The sequence below is a fragment of the Cucurbita pepo genome, chromosome LG06, assembly GCF_002806865.2.
Source record: "Cucurbita pepo subsp. pepo cultivar mu-cu-16 chromosome LG06, ASM280686v2, whole genome shotgun sequence".
Taxonomy (NCBI): Eukaryota; Viridiplantae; Streptophyta; class Magnoliopsida; order Cucurbitales; family Cucurbitaceae; genus Cucurbita; species Cucurbita pepo.
In genome coordinates, this window is record NC_036643.1 from 5,780,618 (window position 1) to 5,799,899 (window position 19,282).

The following is a 19,282-nucleotide window of genomic DNA, read 5'->3' on the forward strand; positions in this document are numbered from 1 at the left end:
GGAGATTAAAGGAAAAGAAGATGTCAGCATAATAACTCCGGTAGAAAATCAGTGAACATTAAAGGTTGACAGATATATTCTTGGTCTCAAGAAGAACATGATCTCTATTGGTCAGTTGGACAACACAGGTTATGCAACAGAGTGAGGGAAGAGTTCGTGGAAGATTATAAAGGGTGCTATTGTGGTAGCACGTTGCACAAAATCTGGAACATTATACAACACTGCAGGTGTATGAACATAGAGGTTGTTGCTGAGAGTACTTTAGATTCAAGTATATGGCACAATAGACTTGGACACATGAGCGTGAAAGGGATGAAGATGCTGGCTGCAAAACGAGTTTTAGAAGGTTTGAAATCTATTGATAGGGGTCATTGTGAGAACTGCAAGCAGAAATGAGTCAGCAAGGACTGCCAGAGAATTGAAGAAAGTGCGGTTGGAAATGGTCCATACAAGTGTTTGGGGACCATCTCCAGTTCCATCACTTGGTGGATCAAAGTTCTACGTCACCTTCATCAATGATTTCAGCAGTAAGGTGTGAATTTATTTCCTGAAACATAAGTCCAATGTGTTTGCCACCTTCAAGAAGTGGAAAGCTGAAAGTGAAAATCAAACCGGCTTGAAGATCAAATGTCTGAGGTCTGACAATGGAGGGGAGTACGACAAGTCAGAATTCAAAACATTTTGTGCAGTCGAGGGAATTAGATTAACAACGACAGTTCCCAGTAAAGCAAGACAAAATGGTGTTGCTAAAAAGATGAACAGAACATTGAACGAGCGGGCAAAGAGTGTGAGAATTCATTCTGGATTGCCAGAGACATTCTGGGCTAATGCTTTAAATACAGCAGTCTATTGTAGCATTCATTATAGCTATAAAAAACGTTATAAAAATTTCTAAACTTTTAATAACGTTGACTGTCACGACGTTCTACAAACTTTTTTTTTTCTTTTTTTTGTTTGCTTGCCTCTACATGATCATTGCTCAAGAAGAATTGAAAGTGTTTGGTTTTAATTTAGTTAACATGAAGTTATGCATCCACGTGGTTGTCTGCTTTGACACGTTATGTATCGCCATCAGCCACACAATTTTAAAATGTATTTATTAGGGAGAGTTTTTCAGAACCTTATAAGGAATGTTTCGTTACCTCTCCAATCAATGTGAGATCTCACAATCAACCTCGATTTAGGACTCAACATCCTCTCTGACACACCGCCTAGGGAATGCTTCGCTTCACAATCTTAAAACTCGTCTACTAAAGAGAGATTTTTACACCCTTATAAGAAATGATTCGTTCCCTCTCCAACCAATGATTCATTCCCTCAGCGTCCTCACTGGCACACTCCCTGGTGTCTCTGACTCTGATATCTTTGTAACAGCCAAAGCCCATCGCTAACAAATATTGTCCACTTTGGCCGGTTACGTATTGTCATCAGTCACACAATTTTAAAATGTGTCTATTAGAGATATGTTTTCACACCCTTACAAGGAAAGTTTTGTTCCCTTCTTTAACCAATATGGGATCTCACAAGTATACACCCGAGTAAAGGAAAACGCACATGAATCAACCAAGACTATATTCGAATGAGAGCGATTTTGATGATATAAAATTGCTTAAAAACGATTTTAAAAAGTCGGGTAGTTACACAAAATTAAGTATGATTAGGTTATAACAATTCTAAACGATATTGAATTTGCAAACTCAGGTTTGTCTTAGATAGTCGTTCATAATATTTATAAGCATAAACATCATAAAAAATGGTACAATACGATGCATCAATATCAATAGATTTCGACTCTAATCATTAGCCACTAATGATCGCACTTTTCATCATTGGTTAGTCCATAACAATCATTTGAATAACTCATTAATGCTTAAATCTCATAATTTTATTACATTTTACCTATAAACTCAAAGCAAGCACCTTTTTGTGATACCTATTAGAACATCTAGCTGTTAGTCATGTGTCTGAAAATGACAAGCCCCTTTTGTTCATTATTACCCAATTTGTGTGCCACCAAATTTCTTGGAATTAATTCCATTTTTATCATACAAATTTTTTAATCAATTTTATGTGGGTCATATTTTTTTTTTCCCCTTAATTTAACCTACATTTACATATCTCATTCCTTCGAACTATATATATAGTGAAAAGTGAATCAATACAATTATTTGAAATATTGTCCATATTTACCCTAGAATGCGGTATGTTTTTGTGATTAATTTGGCGTAATAAAAAGGTTTTAGGGGAGACTGACAAAACCCGATGCAGACTGACACACAGACACCGAGAAGAGCAGCCCAAGCTCACCGCTAGCAGATATTGTTCTCTTTGGATTTTTTCTTTCGGGCTTCCTCTCGAGGCTTTAAAACGCGCTTGCTAGGTAAAGGTTTCCACATCTTATATAGGGTGTTTCATTTTCCTCTCCAACCAATGTGGATATCACAACAATTATAGAGTATTCTGAGATCAAGTTATATCAGACTCTTGAATTTGTGTAATAGAGATGTCTTACTCACTGAGTGCTAGATCATGTATGAATTGACTTTGAAAACTGTAACAATCCAAGTTCACTGTTAGCAGATATTGTTCGATTTGGCTCGTTACGTATCGTCATCAGCCTCACAGTTTTAAAATGTATCTACTAGGGAGAGGTTTCCTCACCGTTCTAAGGAATGTTTTGGGGAATAGTATTCGTTTTTGCCCGTTACGTATCGTCATCAGCCTCAAGATCTTAAAACCCGTCTACTACGGAGATGTTTCCATACCCTTATAAGGAATGTTTCGTTCCCATCCACAACCGATGTGAGATCTCACAATTCACTACCCTTGGGTGCCCAGCATCCTCGCTTGCACATTGCCAAATGTCTGGCTCTAATACCATTTGTGACAATTCAAGTCCACCACTAGAAGATATGTCCATTTTGGCCTGTTACATATCACTATCAGCCTCACGATTTTAAAACGTATCTGCTAGAGGCAAGTTTTCACATCCTTATAAGAAGTGATTCATTTCCCTCTCTAACGGATACGCTAGCAAAAAGTAGCATCTAAATAAAACGGGTTCATATCAACTTTAGGTGATGAATTTGGCAACAAGTTGAAAGGAAGGACAAATGTTGAAGTGAATAGATAGGGTTTTAGGGAAGAGAGAGATAGCATGTGTGAGTTTGTGGCAACATATCAAAATGAGCTTTTTGTGTATTCAAAACATATGAAGCTTTTAATAGAACATGGCCACTCACTTCCAATGGGACCTTTAGCTTTTAACGAAAGAGGGCCACCATTTTACTCTTACCCTTATCCCTTTGACCACAAAATTACTTCTTAACAAAAATACCCTCAAATTTCATACTTTTAAAATTTTAAAAAAATTAATAATATTTTCAAACTAAAAAATAAACAAAAACATCCTTAAACTATGTATTCAAAACATAGTTGGATGTGTAGTACTCCACGACTCACACATGCGAGTGTGGGCCTACCAGGCGGACTCGCACATCCATTAGACTTGCTAGTCGGGNTCTCTTTGTGTTCATCTAGATCGAGCGTGTGCGTTGTTGTGCGATCCTAACAACTGGTATCGATCCTAACACTAGCTCCTCTAGGCTGTAGCCAGACACCCGGAAGTACAATGGTTGTCATGCGTCATGCAAGCATGATGGACATTTCAATCTCACAGTTATGAAAGACTTACAAGAATTGAAAGTCACTTCCTTTACCAACAAGGTACACCTTTCTTTTCTATTACTCAATGTAGGTATGGTCTGTGGAGATAGTCTTCACTCTTAGAAGCAAGGAGACTCATATTGGTTTGTGTGGATAGTCTTCACTCTTAGAAATGAGGAGTAAGTAATATAACCATGCCATAGGGGAAGGCGAGAGCTATTAAGTGCCAAATTGTTATATAAATCCTAGGCACAAGTTGTCATAAAAATGCTGGAATAGCTCAGTTGGTTAGAGCGTGTGGCTCTTAACCACAAGATCGAAGGTTTGACCCCTCCTTCTAGCGTGCCATGATTGTTCAAATAGTCTATGTGAGCGATGCCTCACTCATACAAGAGTGTCTTAGAAGACCTCTAGTCTCCACAAAGAGCCGTCTATTCAAAGAGCCGTCTATTCTTTGATGGGTTTCGAACTATTCAAGTAGAATAAAAGAAAGTAAGGGACTAACGTATATCATGTCGAACATGATGCGTCCGAGCATGTCCAACTCAAGAGCCGTCTATTCTTTGATNTTGTTAGGATCGATACCAGTTGTTAGGATCGCACAACAACGCACACGCTCGATCTAGATGAACACAAAGAGAAGGATAGAGAGAAGTTGCAAGGAGAACTCTGGCTAAAAGATTCACATAGTGATNCTCTTAGAAGCAAGGAGACTCATATTGGTTTGTGTGGATAGTCTTCACTCTTAGAAATGAGGAGTAAGTAATATAACCATGCCATAGGGGAAGGCGAGAGCTATTAAGTGCCAAATTGTTATATAAATCCTAGGCACAAGTTGTCATAAAAATGCTGGAATAGCTCAGTTGGTTAGAGCGTGTGGCTCTTAACCACAAGATCGAAGGTTTGACCCCTCCTTCTAGCGTGCCATGATTGTTCAAATAGTCTATGTGAGCGATGCCTCACTCATACAAGAGTGTCTTAGAAGACCTCTAGTCTCCACAAAGAGCCGTCTATTCAAAGAGCCGTCTATTCTTTGATGGGTTTCGAACTATTCAAGTAGAATAAAAGAAAGTAAGGGACTAACGTATATCATGTCGAACATGATGCGTCCGAGCATGTCCAACTCAAGAGCCGTCTATTCTTTGATGGGTTTCGAACTATTCAAGTAGAATAAAAGAAAGTAAGGGACTTCTTTTACCGTGGAGTCTAACTCTCCACTTCTCAACATAACATTTTTTCAATTTTTTTTAGAGCAAGGACCATCCGAAATGACCCGACACTGATTGCTACATAGGCCATGTGTAATCTTGATAGAATTAGCTACCATCAAGATTACACATGAAAATAAATGTGTAAGCTAATTCTATCAAACTTTTAAAACATGCACAACAATAATTCATAGAACAAAGTTTGACAATAATTTAAGCTTGATTACGATAATAAGAAGAAAAAAGGGAAATTCAATTAATCCCACTATAAACAACAACAATTAATTATCATACAAATTCTAGTGCTCTTTAGCACATGTATTGCAAAGTTGCTTGCTTTTTGTGCCAAACTTTTACCCCTTTTCAGCTATGTAATGGATATCATATGCTTATTGAAGATTGCAACCCTTCTGTGCTACTACTTTCTTCTTCTTCTTCTTCTTCTTCCTCTTGATTCCCCATGATTTGATTGACCTGAAATGGTGGCGGCCATTGTTGCTCTGGCTCAACCATCAATGGCTCCATTTGGCTATTGATATCAAAGCTCATGCCTTTTTCCTTCTCTTTATAGATAGCATCCAATTGGTGATAGTAAGGACATGTCTTGGCATCTTCTGGCCTCTTCTTGTTGCTATCTTTCACCTTTTTGAAGTATTTGTTTATGTTCTCCCATTTCTCTTTGCATCTCTTTGAGCTTCTATTGTATCCAAACCCTCTCATGGCTGTTGATATCTCTTCCCACACTAACCCTTTTGCACCATTCTCTTCATACTTCATTTCCATTCTTGTTCTAACCCTTATCAATGCTTCAATTTCTTCCTTTGGCCATCTCGACGGCCTTATCTCCCCGTCTTGAGGACGAGTCGATGGTGGCGGTGGTGGTGGCGGTGGCGGAGATGGGAATGGAGATATCTTCTGTAACAATGCAACGACCGCGGCGTCTTTCGCGGCGGCTATCGACATCTCTTGAACTAAAACTTCATGTTCTTGATTAACCCTTTTCATTTCTTTGATTCTCCATGCTTCATCTCTTAATTTTCTTTGATTCTCTATTCTCTCCAAGGCTTCTAAGAATTTTAATTGAAGCCCTTCTTGCTTCTCTATTACCTCCTTTGTTAACCTCAAGAAGAAATCACTCCATTTTCTCTTCTTCCTCCTCCTCCTTCTACTTCGGAACGGATCTTCCTCCGATGCGGTTGACGACGACGTCGAGCTCGAAAACATCACGTTAAGCGCCATGTTTGGGAAATTGGAAAGAGGGTTTGAGGGTTTTGGTGGTAATGAATTGTTCATCGTCGATATAATAGTATCGGTGGTTATTTTCCCCGGTTGATCGTAATGCGACGGTGTCGCCGCCACTTGCCGGTGGTGAGATTGAAATGAAATGTGATTAAAAGCCTCCAATTCATCAGAAAACCTATAAATCTTTTTGCTATTATTGGATTTCCCACCTCGAGCTTCTTTGGTTCTCTTGTGATACTTATAAACATTCTCAAATTTCTCTTTGCATTTCTTTGGAGTTCTATTGAATCCAAGCTCCCTTAGCTTCCTGAAATCTCAACCAATTCAAAGATCTAAAGAAGAGAGAGAAAAATAGAGATAAAGTTCTAAGCTTTTGCATTAGAAGAGAGAGAAAAACAGACAAACCCATGTTACAACATGCTAAATAAGATCAAATTGATTAAATTTTTCAAATTTGATATGAACTTGCCAAGAAAAAGAATATGAATTGAGAAAAAACCTTGAAACTTCATCCCATAATGGAGCTTTATGAGTAGCATCTCTAAAAGCTACGCCCATATCGGATCTTATCTTCAACAAAGCCAAAGTCTCTTGTCTAGGCCATCGGTTCCCACCAAAAGACAACCCCTTTTCTTCTTCACCCGAATTCGATCCTCCGCCGCCGCCACCGCCACCGCCACCGCTAACTTCTTCGTGGGTCTCCACCGCCTCGTCCGCCGCCGCCGCCACCACCGCCTCGCCGGAGTCCACTTCCATGGGAGCCTCTAGTTATTGGATGAATGTGAGGGAGTTTTATACATAAGGTGATTTTTTTTTTATATATATATAATTAAAAAAAATTAATCCTTGGTGGGATATGCCTGTCATGATCATGGCCCCCTCCCTTTTTTTGTAAAAAAAAAATTTAATATTTTATAAATAAAAAAAAAATTTAAAGTATTTTATTATTAATTATTTATTTTCTTTAATTTATATGCTTAATTAAGTTATAGAATCTTAAGTCTTCTTTTCCCTTTTATGGGGAGGGTTTGCACAAACCCAATCATTAGACCCACTTGGCTTTCAAGCTTTCCTTAAAATATATATATAGTTTATTCATTTCCTATTTAAACCTTATTTTAGTCCATCAGATGTGCCTGTATATCAGTTGAGTTGGGTTAGATTGGAAAAATCTTTTAGATCAACTCGAAATTTCGGGTTGATTAGATTGGTGACTTGAGTAACTCAAATAGTGTTTACAACCCGGCCTGAACCAACCCAACCCAATTTTGGGCTGGTTGGATTAGTGACTTGAGTAACTCGAATAGTGTTCACAACTTGACCCGAACCAACCCAACCCAATTTCGGGTTGATTAGGTTGGTGACTTGAGTAACTCGAATAGTGTTCACAACCTTACCCGAACCAACCCAACCCAATTTCAGGTTGATTAGGTTGATGACTTTAGTAACTCGAATAGTGTTCACAACTTGACCCGAACCAACCCAACCTAACCCAATTTTTGATTGATTGGGTTAGTGACTTGAGTAACTCAAACAGTGTTCGCAACCCGACCCAACCCAACCTTCTATTTTCGAAGTTGTGTTGGATTGAATTGTCGAGTTGTTCTAACATCAAACATTCACAAGATATAACACATCAACTACCACGGTTACAAACGTCAAATATTCTTAATCTTCGTAATAATCTTAAAAGTAAACTGGTTGGTCAAAAAAATGCTGACCCACATATTTATACCAAAAAAAAAATTAACCCCAACACGACCAGCAGAGAAAATTCTAATTCAACCCAACTTTTATGGTTTAAATTGAGTAGTTCAGATTGATGAGTTCTTGGGTCACTTAAACACCCTACATCAGATCTATACTCTTATAAGATATCCATCGAACATTGTAACTGTTTAATTAAGAAACGTGTTAGATTTTCATATTAATATCGAGTAATTAATTAATTAATTTTTTTTTAAAAAAAAGGAAAAAATTAGTTGGAAATTGAAAGTGGTATGGGATAAGAAAACAAGTTGGAGCATTGTAGGTCAGCTTTGCTTTATGGAGGTGGGTTTTGGATACCTTTGGGTAAGTTTGGCAACACTTGAACCCAAATTACCAAATTGCCCCTCACTTTTTGTTTTTTTACCACTTTCATCCTTTCCCTACTTTTTCACTGCCCTCCAATATTCAAAGCTTCCAATCATTTCCATCCTCCTTCCAAAAATGCCCTTCATTAATTTTACTAATATATATTATTTTAAAATTATAATTTAAAGAAATAATAAAAATTAATTTAATTATTTTTTTTCATCTATTTATGAAATTAAATTTAAATAGCGACCAATTTAGGTAAGATTGTGACCTACCATAATAATGGCCATTGGCAATTAATTTCTCCTTTTTTTAGTTTTAATTGATTAAATATGTATTGCATGACTTTTCATCACTTTATTTATTTTAATTACGAGGTTTTTTTTGTTTTACACCTTCCATTTCAACGAGCCTAATTCTAATTGTCTTGTTCCGAAGCAAATCACGGGGCGATTCGTCCTATTCAGATATTCACGACCAAGAAATAATCGGGGGCAGCAGATATTGTCCTCTTTGGGCTTTCCCTTTTGGGTTCCCCTCAAAGCTTTAAAACGCGTCTGCTAGGGGAAGGTTTCCACACCCTTACAAATGGTGGTTTGTTCTCCTCCCCAACCAATGTGGGACATCACAATCCACCCCCTTCGGGGCCCAGCGTCCTCGTTGACACTCTTTCCTTCCTCCAATCGATGTGGGACATCACAATCCACCCCCTTTCNTTCCCTACTTTTTCACTGCCCTCCAATATTCAAAGCTTCCAATCATTTCCATCCTCCTTCCAAAAATGCCCTTCATTAATTTTACTAATATATATTATTTTAAAATTATAATTTAAAGAAATAATAAAAATTAATTTAATTATTTTTTTTCATCTATTTATGAAATTAAATTTAAATAGCGACCAATTTAGGTAAGATTGTGACCTACCATAATAATGGCCATTGGCAATTAATTTCTCCTTTTTTTAGTTTTAATTGATTAAATATGTATTGCATGACTTTTCATCACTTTATTTATTTTAATTACGAGGTTTTTTTTGTTTTACACCTTCCATTTCAACGAGCCTAATTCTAATTGTCTTGTTCCGAAGCAAATCACGGGGCGATTCGTCCTATTCAGATATTCACGACCAAGAAATAATCGGGGGCAGCAGATATTGTCCTCTTTGGGCTTTCCCTTTTGGGNCTTGGATTTATCCATGGTTTGTTTATTCCTTATCCCGAAAATCTTATTTCGATCCGATTTTTACTTGAACTAATTCTATGTTAGGTGAACTCTTGAAATTTTCTTGGAATGCATGTGAGTGATGACAAAACATTCTGAAAGGACCTATGTTAATCTGGGAGGATAGTATTCACTCTTAGAAGCGATGAGTAAATAACCTGACCATGTTGCACAAGAGAATGTCGAAGCACACAGGTACTAAATTTAGATTCTGAATCCTGATCCAAATTCTAGACATGGGTCGTTACAAATAGTGTTAGAGCGATACCTCTCTCAGTAAGATATAGTTTGGGGGATGAATCAAGGCGGAAGCTAATGGGCATGCGACATTCAAATAAATGAGGAGTACATGAATGAATCGAAGTCACATCTAAATGAGAGCGATCTTAAGGATATGATGATTAAGAAAGGTTTAAAAGAATTAGAAGTCGTGCGTGTACGAGCCATTTTAAAAGGGAGGGGACCCACTACGTGGTTAGAAGTGGACTTTAATGATGAAAGGTAATATTTTTATGAAATTAGTTAGAAAAAAAATTGTTTAATTTTGAGACAACGAGGTTAATAATTGAGACCAAATAAAAATAAGGAAATAAAATAATCAATATGACAATAATTGAAGGGAATAACAACATAGTTGGCTTGAATTTATTACTACTAATAATCATATTAATATTTATAATGTACAAGAAGGTGACACCATATTATAATAAGTAATTATATATGTAAAATATTAACGACATTTTGAGATGTATTCTTTCTATAAAGGTTGAAGGTTCGAATTTTTCGTACTTCACTAATTTTATTCGAAAAAATTTATACGTAAAGCATGTTTTATGGTTCCGGTATAAGTTTAGTTTAACTAGAGATGTTTATTTAACACGCAAGACTGAATTTCGATTCAGGATAAGGAACTTGTGTTTAAATTAGAAACGAGAATGAGAATATAAAGAGGGAACCCATGTTTAAACGGGAAATAAGAAATAAGGAGAGATTTCTTTCTCGTTAGCTAAATGGGGCTGGAGTCGGGAATTCTCCGCCCCTCTCCCTTTAATATATATATATATATATACATAATGGAGTTTTTTTTTCTTCGTGAAACTATCATTTATAAATTTTAGCTCTACGTTCTTCGAGTTCATAGATTATGACTAACTTCATAAGTTTAAGACCGCTACTTCTTTCTTTATAGTCGATCGATATTCTTACGGTGATAATGTTAAAATATCATCACTAGTCCAACCGAGTCAAACCCAGTAATTGTATTAGCTCATTCTATATTTATTTTAGCAAAATGATTTAGGTATTTTAGAATAAACGAGATATTTTAGGAAGAAGATTCAGATCTAGATTGTGTAGGCTCTAATATAAATATCCCTCCACCACCGTACCTTGTAATCTCTTCTCGATTGGTGTTAATAAAGAGTGCGAGTGTTTCCCACGTAGAGTTGTGTTCAACAGGTAATACACTATTTACTCTTTAAGTTGGGTTCAATTAGTTCCGCTTATTTAAGCTTGTCTTATTCATAGGGTTATATTTCTATCTTAAATAATATAGCTCAACCAAGCTTATCTAACTCATCTCGAGCTTCTTTTGAGTCATATACATGTCTAGGTGAGGTGCAACCCAGTAATCGTTTCATATTTGAACCTTATACCAGTAATCTCAATCATAGAGAAGTCACCCCATCTGATGTAATTCATAGCATTAACTTTGGTCCAAACCGATCCAATTAGACCGGTCTACCATTTCGTACTGAACCGTTCAAACTAATTCAACTTAAATAGTCGAGAATTGGATGACGGGGAAAGACGTAATTAGTTAATTAAACACAATTAGTGTGTGAAGAGGAAATAAAAGATTGCTTGAATGGAAAGACAAGGCTTTGATTTAACTGCCTTTGTTTTATGTCTGTCTCCTTTGTAATTGCTTTGCAGCTACGTAACATTCTGTTGGCTGGAATCAGATTCATTGCCCACAAACATATATTTACAATTATTTATATCATTTTCTCAATCTAAACCCTACATATCTAACCATGGTTTAATATGTAACTAAGTATATAGTTTAGTTTCTGACGTTTGAAACGTCAACACTGCATAACAACTCACACAGTTTTTCTGTAACGACCCTAAATTTCTACTTACCTAGAGTCGTCACCGTCATTATAACGTAATCATTTCTATGCTGAAATACGCGTTTAAACTCTTTCGTAAAACATAAACTTCATCTTAAAACACTGACATGGACTTACGTGTTTGAAATCATTTTTAAAACGACACGATGAAAGACTAAATAAACATTTGAATTAAAAACAAAATGTTTCTATACATCAGTGGCTTGTGGTTCAATTGACCTCTCCATGGTTTAAAGGAATTATGTAAAATTTCAAGGCCGTTGGAATATGTAAGGCATGTAAACCGAGATTTAAGGATAGTAAATGACCAAAATACCCCTATAAGAATTTTGATAGGTTTCAAGATTCTAAAGGACCCCATGTATTAAGAAATTTTATATGAGACTCATTTACGACCTTAAGGGTAAGTATGCGAGATATCACGAGGGGAATATAACAGGTATAAACTCTAAAGAAAAAGATGAAACTACCCGTAAAGATCCTTTATAAGAAATCAAGGTTTATTATGAATACCAAGTGACTAGGCGTGTATATGAAAATGATTCTGAGTCATAAATTTACTTACAATTCTTAAGTTTATGGATAGGAAAATTTAGGAGAGTTGAGGTAGATCAAGCCACATACACGGGAGCTACTAAGCGAGAACTTCACACTCCTTAGTATTTTCTAGAGAGTGCACTAACCTGATCGTTAAGATGGAATAACTGACCCACACGATGATATATTGAACATCAAGAATTGATCAAGATAGTGAATTAAAACAAACCATGCATTCATGTAGAAATAAAGGTTATCTCAAGCGTACGAACCAAGAAGCGCAAGGGTTAAAGGTTTTCTCTGAGTTGGGCTCACTAATACCCCATAGCATAAGTAATTCTCATGAATCTGATCTTTAAGAAGGTTTCTAAACCTGTTTTATAATAGTGTTCATATCGATCATAGGCGGCTAATCAAAGATTAAAAGAACAATCATTGATTATAGTGCTCATGTTAAGTCAATAATCATTGAGAATGGCACCACCAAGCAAGATCGAGACCAACACCTTGCCCTTGAATTTCAAACCGGTTAATGCGAGAACTATAAATAAAGGATGAGGATCTCCTATGAAATATAAAATATTATTCATACATAGCATATTCCTAGCGAACCCACTTAAAATCTTTACTAAGCTATGACTAGCCATCATATTAGCAAATAAATGTATTCTTGAACTTAATGCACGAGATTAGTTTTGTTCCTTAGCATCAAATGAAAAGAAAACAAATGAACGAATCAAACGTTGTTTAGTTTAAAAAGCATACCCCATCAAGCTCATTCGATCCTGCCCGTCGAAGGAAGAGAAGAAACAGCTAGGAAGAGGCCCCTAACGTGGCGAGAAGGAGCAGAGCTAAAATACAAAGGCATGACGGATTTCATATTTTTCCTTGAGGTGTTCGGAGCATTTTTTCCTTCTATACCGGTTTGAAAATCACGCTCTAAAATCTCCAATAAAATTTAAGAGGAAGCTTATTATATAGAAGTGTGAGTTTATACCTGTTGGGCTCGGGGTGTTACACTTTCTTTTCCTTTCCTTATTTGATGTCATCTCTATTATCATTTTTTTCTTCTAATCTACATCAAATCTCAAAGAAATATTTCTACCTTTGGTGCAAAATGACCCGACCTTATTTATGGTAAATAATTACGTAAATATCGAGTGCAATTATTCTTGTTGTTGTCTTCTTTTAGGCGTTGTTTCTAAATATCTGTGTGAATTCATAAATTGTTGAACATTCTTCTCTCTCTCGGATACTTCAGACTATCATTGACATTGAATTCTATTTGTTGATCATTCATTATAGTTCCCTCCTGGACATCTACCAATGTTCTTCCGGTTCTCCCTTAGATAATTGGTACATCATAGTCCGCTTCATATTCTAAAATGATAAAAATCTGCTAGAAATATGAATTTCTCTACTTGAATTAAGATATTTTTTATTTTGCCCTCCGGACGAGTGAAAGATCGGTTTGCTAGTTAAAGGGTGACTGTAGTTGGCCTAGCTTCACCAATGCCTAACTTTTTGTAAATAGATAGCGACATTATATTAACGTTTGATCCCAAATCACATAACTTTTTACTCAACTTTTTCACTCCAAGTGATACTGGAATTGTAAACGAGCCAGGGTCTTTCTCCTTTAGTAGGATCTTGTTTTTCAATATTGCACACTCTTCATTCAACGCTACCACCTTAAATTCTTCAAATTTTGTTCGAGCGGTGAGATTATCCTTCAAGAATTTGACATAATTGGACATTTGTTTTAAGGTTTTCACGAGTGGTATGTTTATATGAATTTCATTAAAAATATCCGTGAACTTCTCAAAATGGGTGTTCTCCTTTCTTTTTATTCTCTGTGGGAAATGAGGGTCGGGGTATACATTCTGCTCACTTCTCCACCGGTACTTGTGTTTTTCAGGGATGGTTTTGCTTCGGCATAATTTTTACTCTTCTACTTCTGTTGACCATTTTTATTCTCTCTATTGTATATCATCCGTCTCTTTTGTTGTTTTCTTTAATTTCACCTCCCGTTGTTGGATATTTCTTTCCCACTTCCCATTTCTATTGCACTCTCTGTTTGGCATTTCAGTGCCGGGCACCTTTCCACGAGATTTATTTCTTAACTCGGTAGCTAATTAGCCCAATTAAACTTCTAGGTTTTGTAAATATCTTTGGTGACTCTGTATTATAGCATCGTTCTTGGCCATATATTCCTTCGTTAAACTCTCCATAAACGTCTCTGGTCTGTAGTTTGACTAGTTCATTTTCCTTAGGTATTGGCTCGTTGAGAATCATCAAGACCTATAAGAGTAAGTTTAAGCTAGATTACTCAGACATTGATCAAAAGTATATTCCTCTCTACGGTACATACAAAATTTAGATCTTGATCGAGTCATTACAGCTGCAACTTAGACGGGTGCTTTAGAAAATTTCAATTTAGTTCTCGATATATATATTTATTGCAACTTGCCCCCTGTAATTTAAAAATTTTACAATTCAATCCTTGCTATTTATAAAAATTTACAATTAGTATTTCTAAACAAATCCAGCTGGCAAGTAATACGTGGCAACAACAAGGATAATTATGAACATGGTGGGTCCCAATTTGGAAATAAAAACAATTACATTAAAAAATATATATAATAAATAAATAAATAAAGAGTTGCATGTGAGTGCACGCAACAGAAATGTGTCATCCATGTGAATAAAAATAAAAATAAAAATAAAATAAAAATAGCTTTTTTTTTTTTTTTTTTTTTTTTTTTTTCTTTTCTTTTATCTTTACGTAAACATCACCTAATTATTTCTCCTTTATTTATCTCTTTTTTGCTTTACACCCAAACCATAATAAAACTAATTTTGTCACGTCAATTAATCATATTGCACAAATTTAACGTGAATAAATATTTACGTTAAAACGTGTTCATATGACTCGAAAACTCGATCAATTCGGACTATCCAATCCAAGCTATAAAAGTTTGATTGAGTTGGATTTTTAGAAAATCGAAAAATTTTCACGAGATTGATATATTTTTTTTGTTGGGTCAACCCGACTAATCCGAAAATAGGATTACAATACCAATCCAATTAACTCAACCCAATTCGACAATAGACGCTTTTGTTGGGTTGGATTGAGTTGGGTTTTAAACGTGTTCAAGTCACCAATCCAAGCTATAAGAGTTTGATTAAATTGGATTTTTTTTTTCTGGTTGAGTTGAATTTTTAAAAAATCGAAAAACTTTCAAGGGTTGATATATATTTTTTGTTGGGTCAACCCGACTAATCCGAAAATAGGGTTATAATACCAATCCAATTAACTCGACCCAACTCGACAATAGACGCTTTTGTTGGGTTGGATTGAGTTGGGTTTTAAACGTGTTCAAGTCACCAATCCAAGTTATAAGAGTTTGATTAAGTTGGATTTTTTTTTGGTTGAGTTGAATTTTTAGAAAATCGAAAAACTTTCAGNACCTTAAATTCTTCAAATTTTGTTCGAGCGGTGAGATTATCCTTCAAGAATTTGACATAATTGGACATTTGTTTTAAGGTTTTCACGAGTGGTATGTTTATATGAATTTCATTAAAAATATCCGTGAACTTCTCAAAATGGGTGTTCTCCTTTCTTTTTATTCTCTGTGGGAAATGAGGGTCGGGGTATACATTCTGCTCACTTCTCCACCGGTACTTGTGTTTTTCAGGGATGGTTTTGCTTCGGCATAATTTTTACTCTTCTACTTCTGTTGACCATTTTTATTCTCTCTATTGTATATCATCCGTCTCTTTTGTTGTTTTCTTTAATTTCACCTCCCGTTGTTGGATATTTCTTTCCCACTTCCCATTTCTATTGCACTCTCTGTTTGGCATTTCAGTGCCGGGCACCTTTCCACGAGATTTATTTCTTAACTCGGTAGCTAATTAGCCCAATTAAACTTCTAGGTTTTGTAAATATCTTTGGTGACTCTGTATTATAGCATCGTTCTTGGCCATATATTCCTTCGTTAAACTCTCCATAAACGTCTCTGGTCTGTAGTTTGACTAGTTCATTTTCCTTAGGTATTGGCTCGTTGAGAATCATCAAGACCTATAAGAGTAAGTTTAAGCTAGATTACTCAGACATTGATCAAAAGTATATTCCTCTCTACGGTACATACAAAATTTAGATCTTGATCGAGTCATTACAGCTGCAACTTAGACGGGTGCTTTAGAAAATTTCAATTTAGTTCTCGATATATATATTTATTGCAACTTGCCCCCTGTAATTTAAAAATTTTACAATTCAATCCTTGCTATTTATAAAAATTTACAATTAGTATTTCTAAACAAATCCAGCTGGCAAGTAATACGTGGCAACAACAAGGATAATTATGAACATGGTGGGTCCCAATTTGGAAATAAAAACAATTACATTAAAAAATATATATAATAAATAAATAAATAAAGAGTTGCATGTGAGTGCACGCAACAGAAATGTGTCATCCATGTGAATAAAAATAAAAATAAAAATAAAATAAAAATAGCTTTTTTTTTTTTTTTTTTTTTTTTTTTTTCTTTTCTTTTATCTTTACGTAAACATCACCTAATTATTTCTCCTTTATTTATCTCTTTTTTGCTTTACACCCAAACCATAATAAAACTAATTTTGTCACGTCAATTAATCATATTGCACAAATTTAACGTGAATAAATATTTACGTTAAAACGTGTTCATATGACTCGAAAACTCGATCAATTCGGACTATCCAATCCAAGCTATAAAAGTTTGATTGAGTTGGATTTTTAGAAAATCGAAAAATTTTCACGAGATTGATATATTTTTTTTGTTGGGTCAACCCGACTAATCCGAAAATAGGATTACAATACCAATCCAATTAACTCAACCCAATTCGACAATAGACGCTTTTGTTGGGTTGGATTGAGTTGGGTTTTAAACGTGTTCAAGTCACCAATCCAAGCTATAAGAGTTTGATTAAATTGGATTTTTTTTTTCTGGTTGAGTTGAATTTTTAAAAAATCGAAAAACTTTCAAGGGTTGATATATATTTTTTGTTGGGTCAACCCGACTAATCCGAAAATAGGGTTATAATACCAATCCAATTAACTCAACCCAATTCGACAATAGACGCTTTTGTTGGGTTGGATTGAGTTGGGTTTTAAACGTGTTCAAGTCACCAATCCAAGCTATAAGAGTTTGATTAAATTGGATTTTTTTTTTCTGGTTGAGTTGAATTTTTAAAAAATCGAAAAACTTTCAAGGGTTGATATATATTTTTTGTTGGGTCAACCCGACTAATCCGAAAATAGGGTTATAATACCAATCCAATTAACTCGACCCAACTCGACAATAGACGCTTTTGTTGGGTTGGATTGAGTTGGGTTTTAAACGTGTTCAAGTCACCAATCCAAGTTATAAGAGTTTGATTAAGTTGGATTTTTTTTTGGTTGAGTTGAATTTTTAGAAAATCGAAAAACTTTCAGGGGTTGATATATATTTTTTGTTGGGTCAACCCGACTAATCCGAAAATAGGGTTACAATACCAATCAAATTAACTCGACCCAACTCGACAACAGAAAGCTTTTGTTGGGTTGGATTGAGTTGGGTTTTAAATGTGTTCAAGTCACCGATCTAACTAATCCGAAATTTCGATTGGTTCGAAAAATGTGGTACAAAGATGCTAAAGAACATTTCTTTATAAAAAACAATAAGAATTTAACATTATAAAATTTCAATTAAAATATTTATTTTATTTATTTTTTATTTTTAAAAAATATAGAGACAAGAAAAAGTGGATGGTAACTACGTACTTACGTCATTTAATATTATCATACCGAGAGGTCATTTGGAACGGGACAACGAACATGGATGACTTTTTTGAACGAGTGCTCGTTATTTAAAACGGTCGTTATTCTCGTAAATGAAAAAAATAAAAGTTTGTGTACTAATTCTAATTGTTCTAGTAATATCTTTTAAAAAGATGTATGGAACGAGAACAAAGATTATGAACGAGTTTTTTTCGTAATGAAAGTGTTCTTCGTTAGTACGAGTCGGTTTAAATTGACTTTTTAAAAGTCGAAGTCAAAGCATTTGGGCCTGTTGAACATGGGCTTACAATACTTCGGCCCATTCCAATGATAAGAATTTGCATCCTATGTTCTCTCAAATCTTTTGAAATCCTTTTCAAATTAAAATAAATAACAATGTGAAGAGGCTTTTCTTCTTATGTTTAATGAGACAATCATACTAAGAATACAAGAATACGTGTCGAAAAACAAGGTGGCGACATGAAAATGGCACTTTTGGTTACATGAGGTTCGAGGTAAATAAGTGTCATGATTGATCAAGGACAATGGATCATCCAACATAACAAGAATAATGTGCATTAAAGTCAAGTTGGGGCATAGGCATGATTGGACGGATCGATAACGACAAGAGTGTAAGAGACAGGCTCAAAGAGGGTTAGGATAAGGCTCGGAGCCATAACCTTAAAAGTCGAGGTTCTGGCATGTGACGTTGGAGTTAACTTTATCTATATGAAAGATTGCCAAATTTGGGGTCAATTGGACACCTCATGTACACTCCACGAGGCCGTAACCTTTCATCAAAATCGTGTCTACTTCAAAAAATGCCTCAAAATGTACAATAAGGGGAGACATGTTGTCAATTCTCCACCACACCTCGCCTTTTGTGGCCTTAAGTGAGCTACCTTATAACACGTATGTGTGTCATGATGTGGGCGAGCTTAGCAAGATGAGCATGTTTCTTTAGAATAGGTTTTCCGAGAACTGTATTGAATGAAGGGATGTGATGACATTGCACCCTTACCCTTGAATTGAAGGTTAGTAGTATATGTGGTTGTTCTCTCGAGCATAATTTGGAAATAACTCAACATGGACACAAGATAATTCATGCCACGATAATACCCGGATTGATGGATGTCCAATGTATCCCAATGATAAAATTGACTCATGGGTCGATTCTCGACAAGTGTGCCCAAGCGAGCAGCAAAGGTTGTTGACATCCCAGGACTTGAAATGACATCACAAAGCATGAGTTGTATTATGGGGAATCGAAACAAGATGAGATGCGACATTACATTCAAAGGACCTTGGTCTAGCATAGAGGCAAGGTCAAACGTGAAAACTTGGCTTAGAGTAACGAGGCAATTAGTTTTTGCATGAGTTGTGTTCGATCGACGAA

General features: G+C 35.5%; 1 protein-coding gene and 2 non-coding genes across 3 annotated transcripts; 2 read left to right on the forward strand and 1 right to left on the reverse strand.

The window, feature by feature from the left end:
• The first annotated feature begins 3,935 nt into the window (after positions 1–3,935).
• On the forward strand, positions 3,936–4,009 carry TRNAK-CUU. The gene has a single exon. It is a non-coding gene; the product is annotated as a tRNA-Lys (tRNA).
• Positions 4,010–4,514: 505 nt separating this feature from the next.
• On the forward strand, positions 4,515–4,588 carry TRNAK-CUU. The gene has a single exon. It is a non-coding gene; the product is annotated as a tRNA-Lys (tRNA).
• A 469-nt stretch (positions 4,589–5,057) lies between these two features.
• LOC111797518 (trihelix transcription factor GT-2-like) lies at positions 5,058–6,892 on the reverse strand. The gene is made up of 2 exons (XM_023680535.1): positions 6,616–6,892; positions 5,058–6,423 (listed from the first exon to the last, which is right to left on the reverse strand). The coding sequence occupies exons 1-2, from the start codon at positions 6,870–6,872 to the stop codon at positions 5,256–5,258; spliced, it is 1,425 nt and encodes a 474-aa protein (XP_023536303.1). The 5' UTR covers positions 6,873–6,892; the 3' UTR covers positions 5,058–5,255.
• Positions 6,893–19,282: the final 12,390 nt, after the last annotated feature.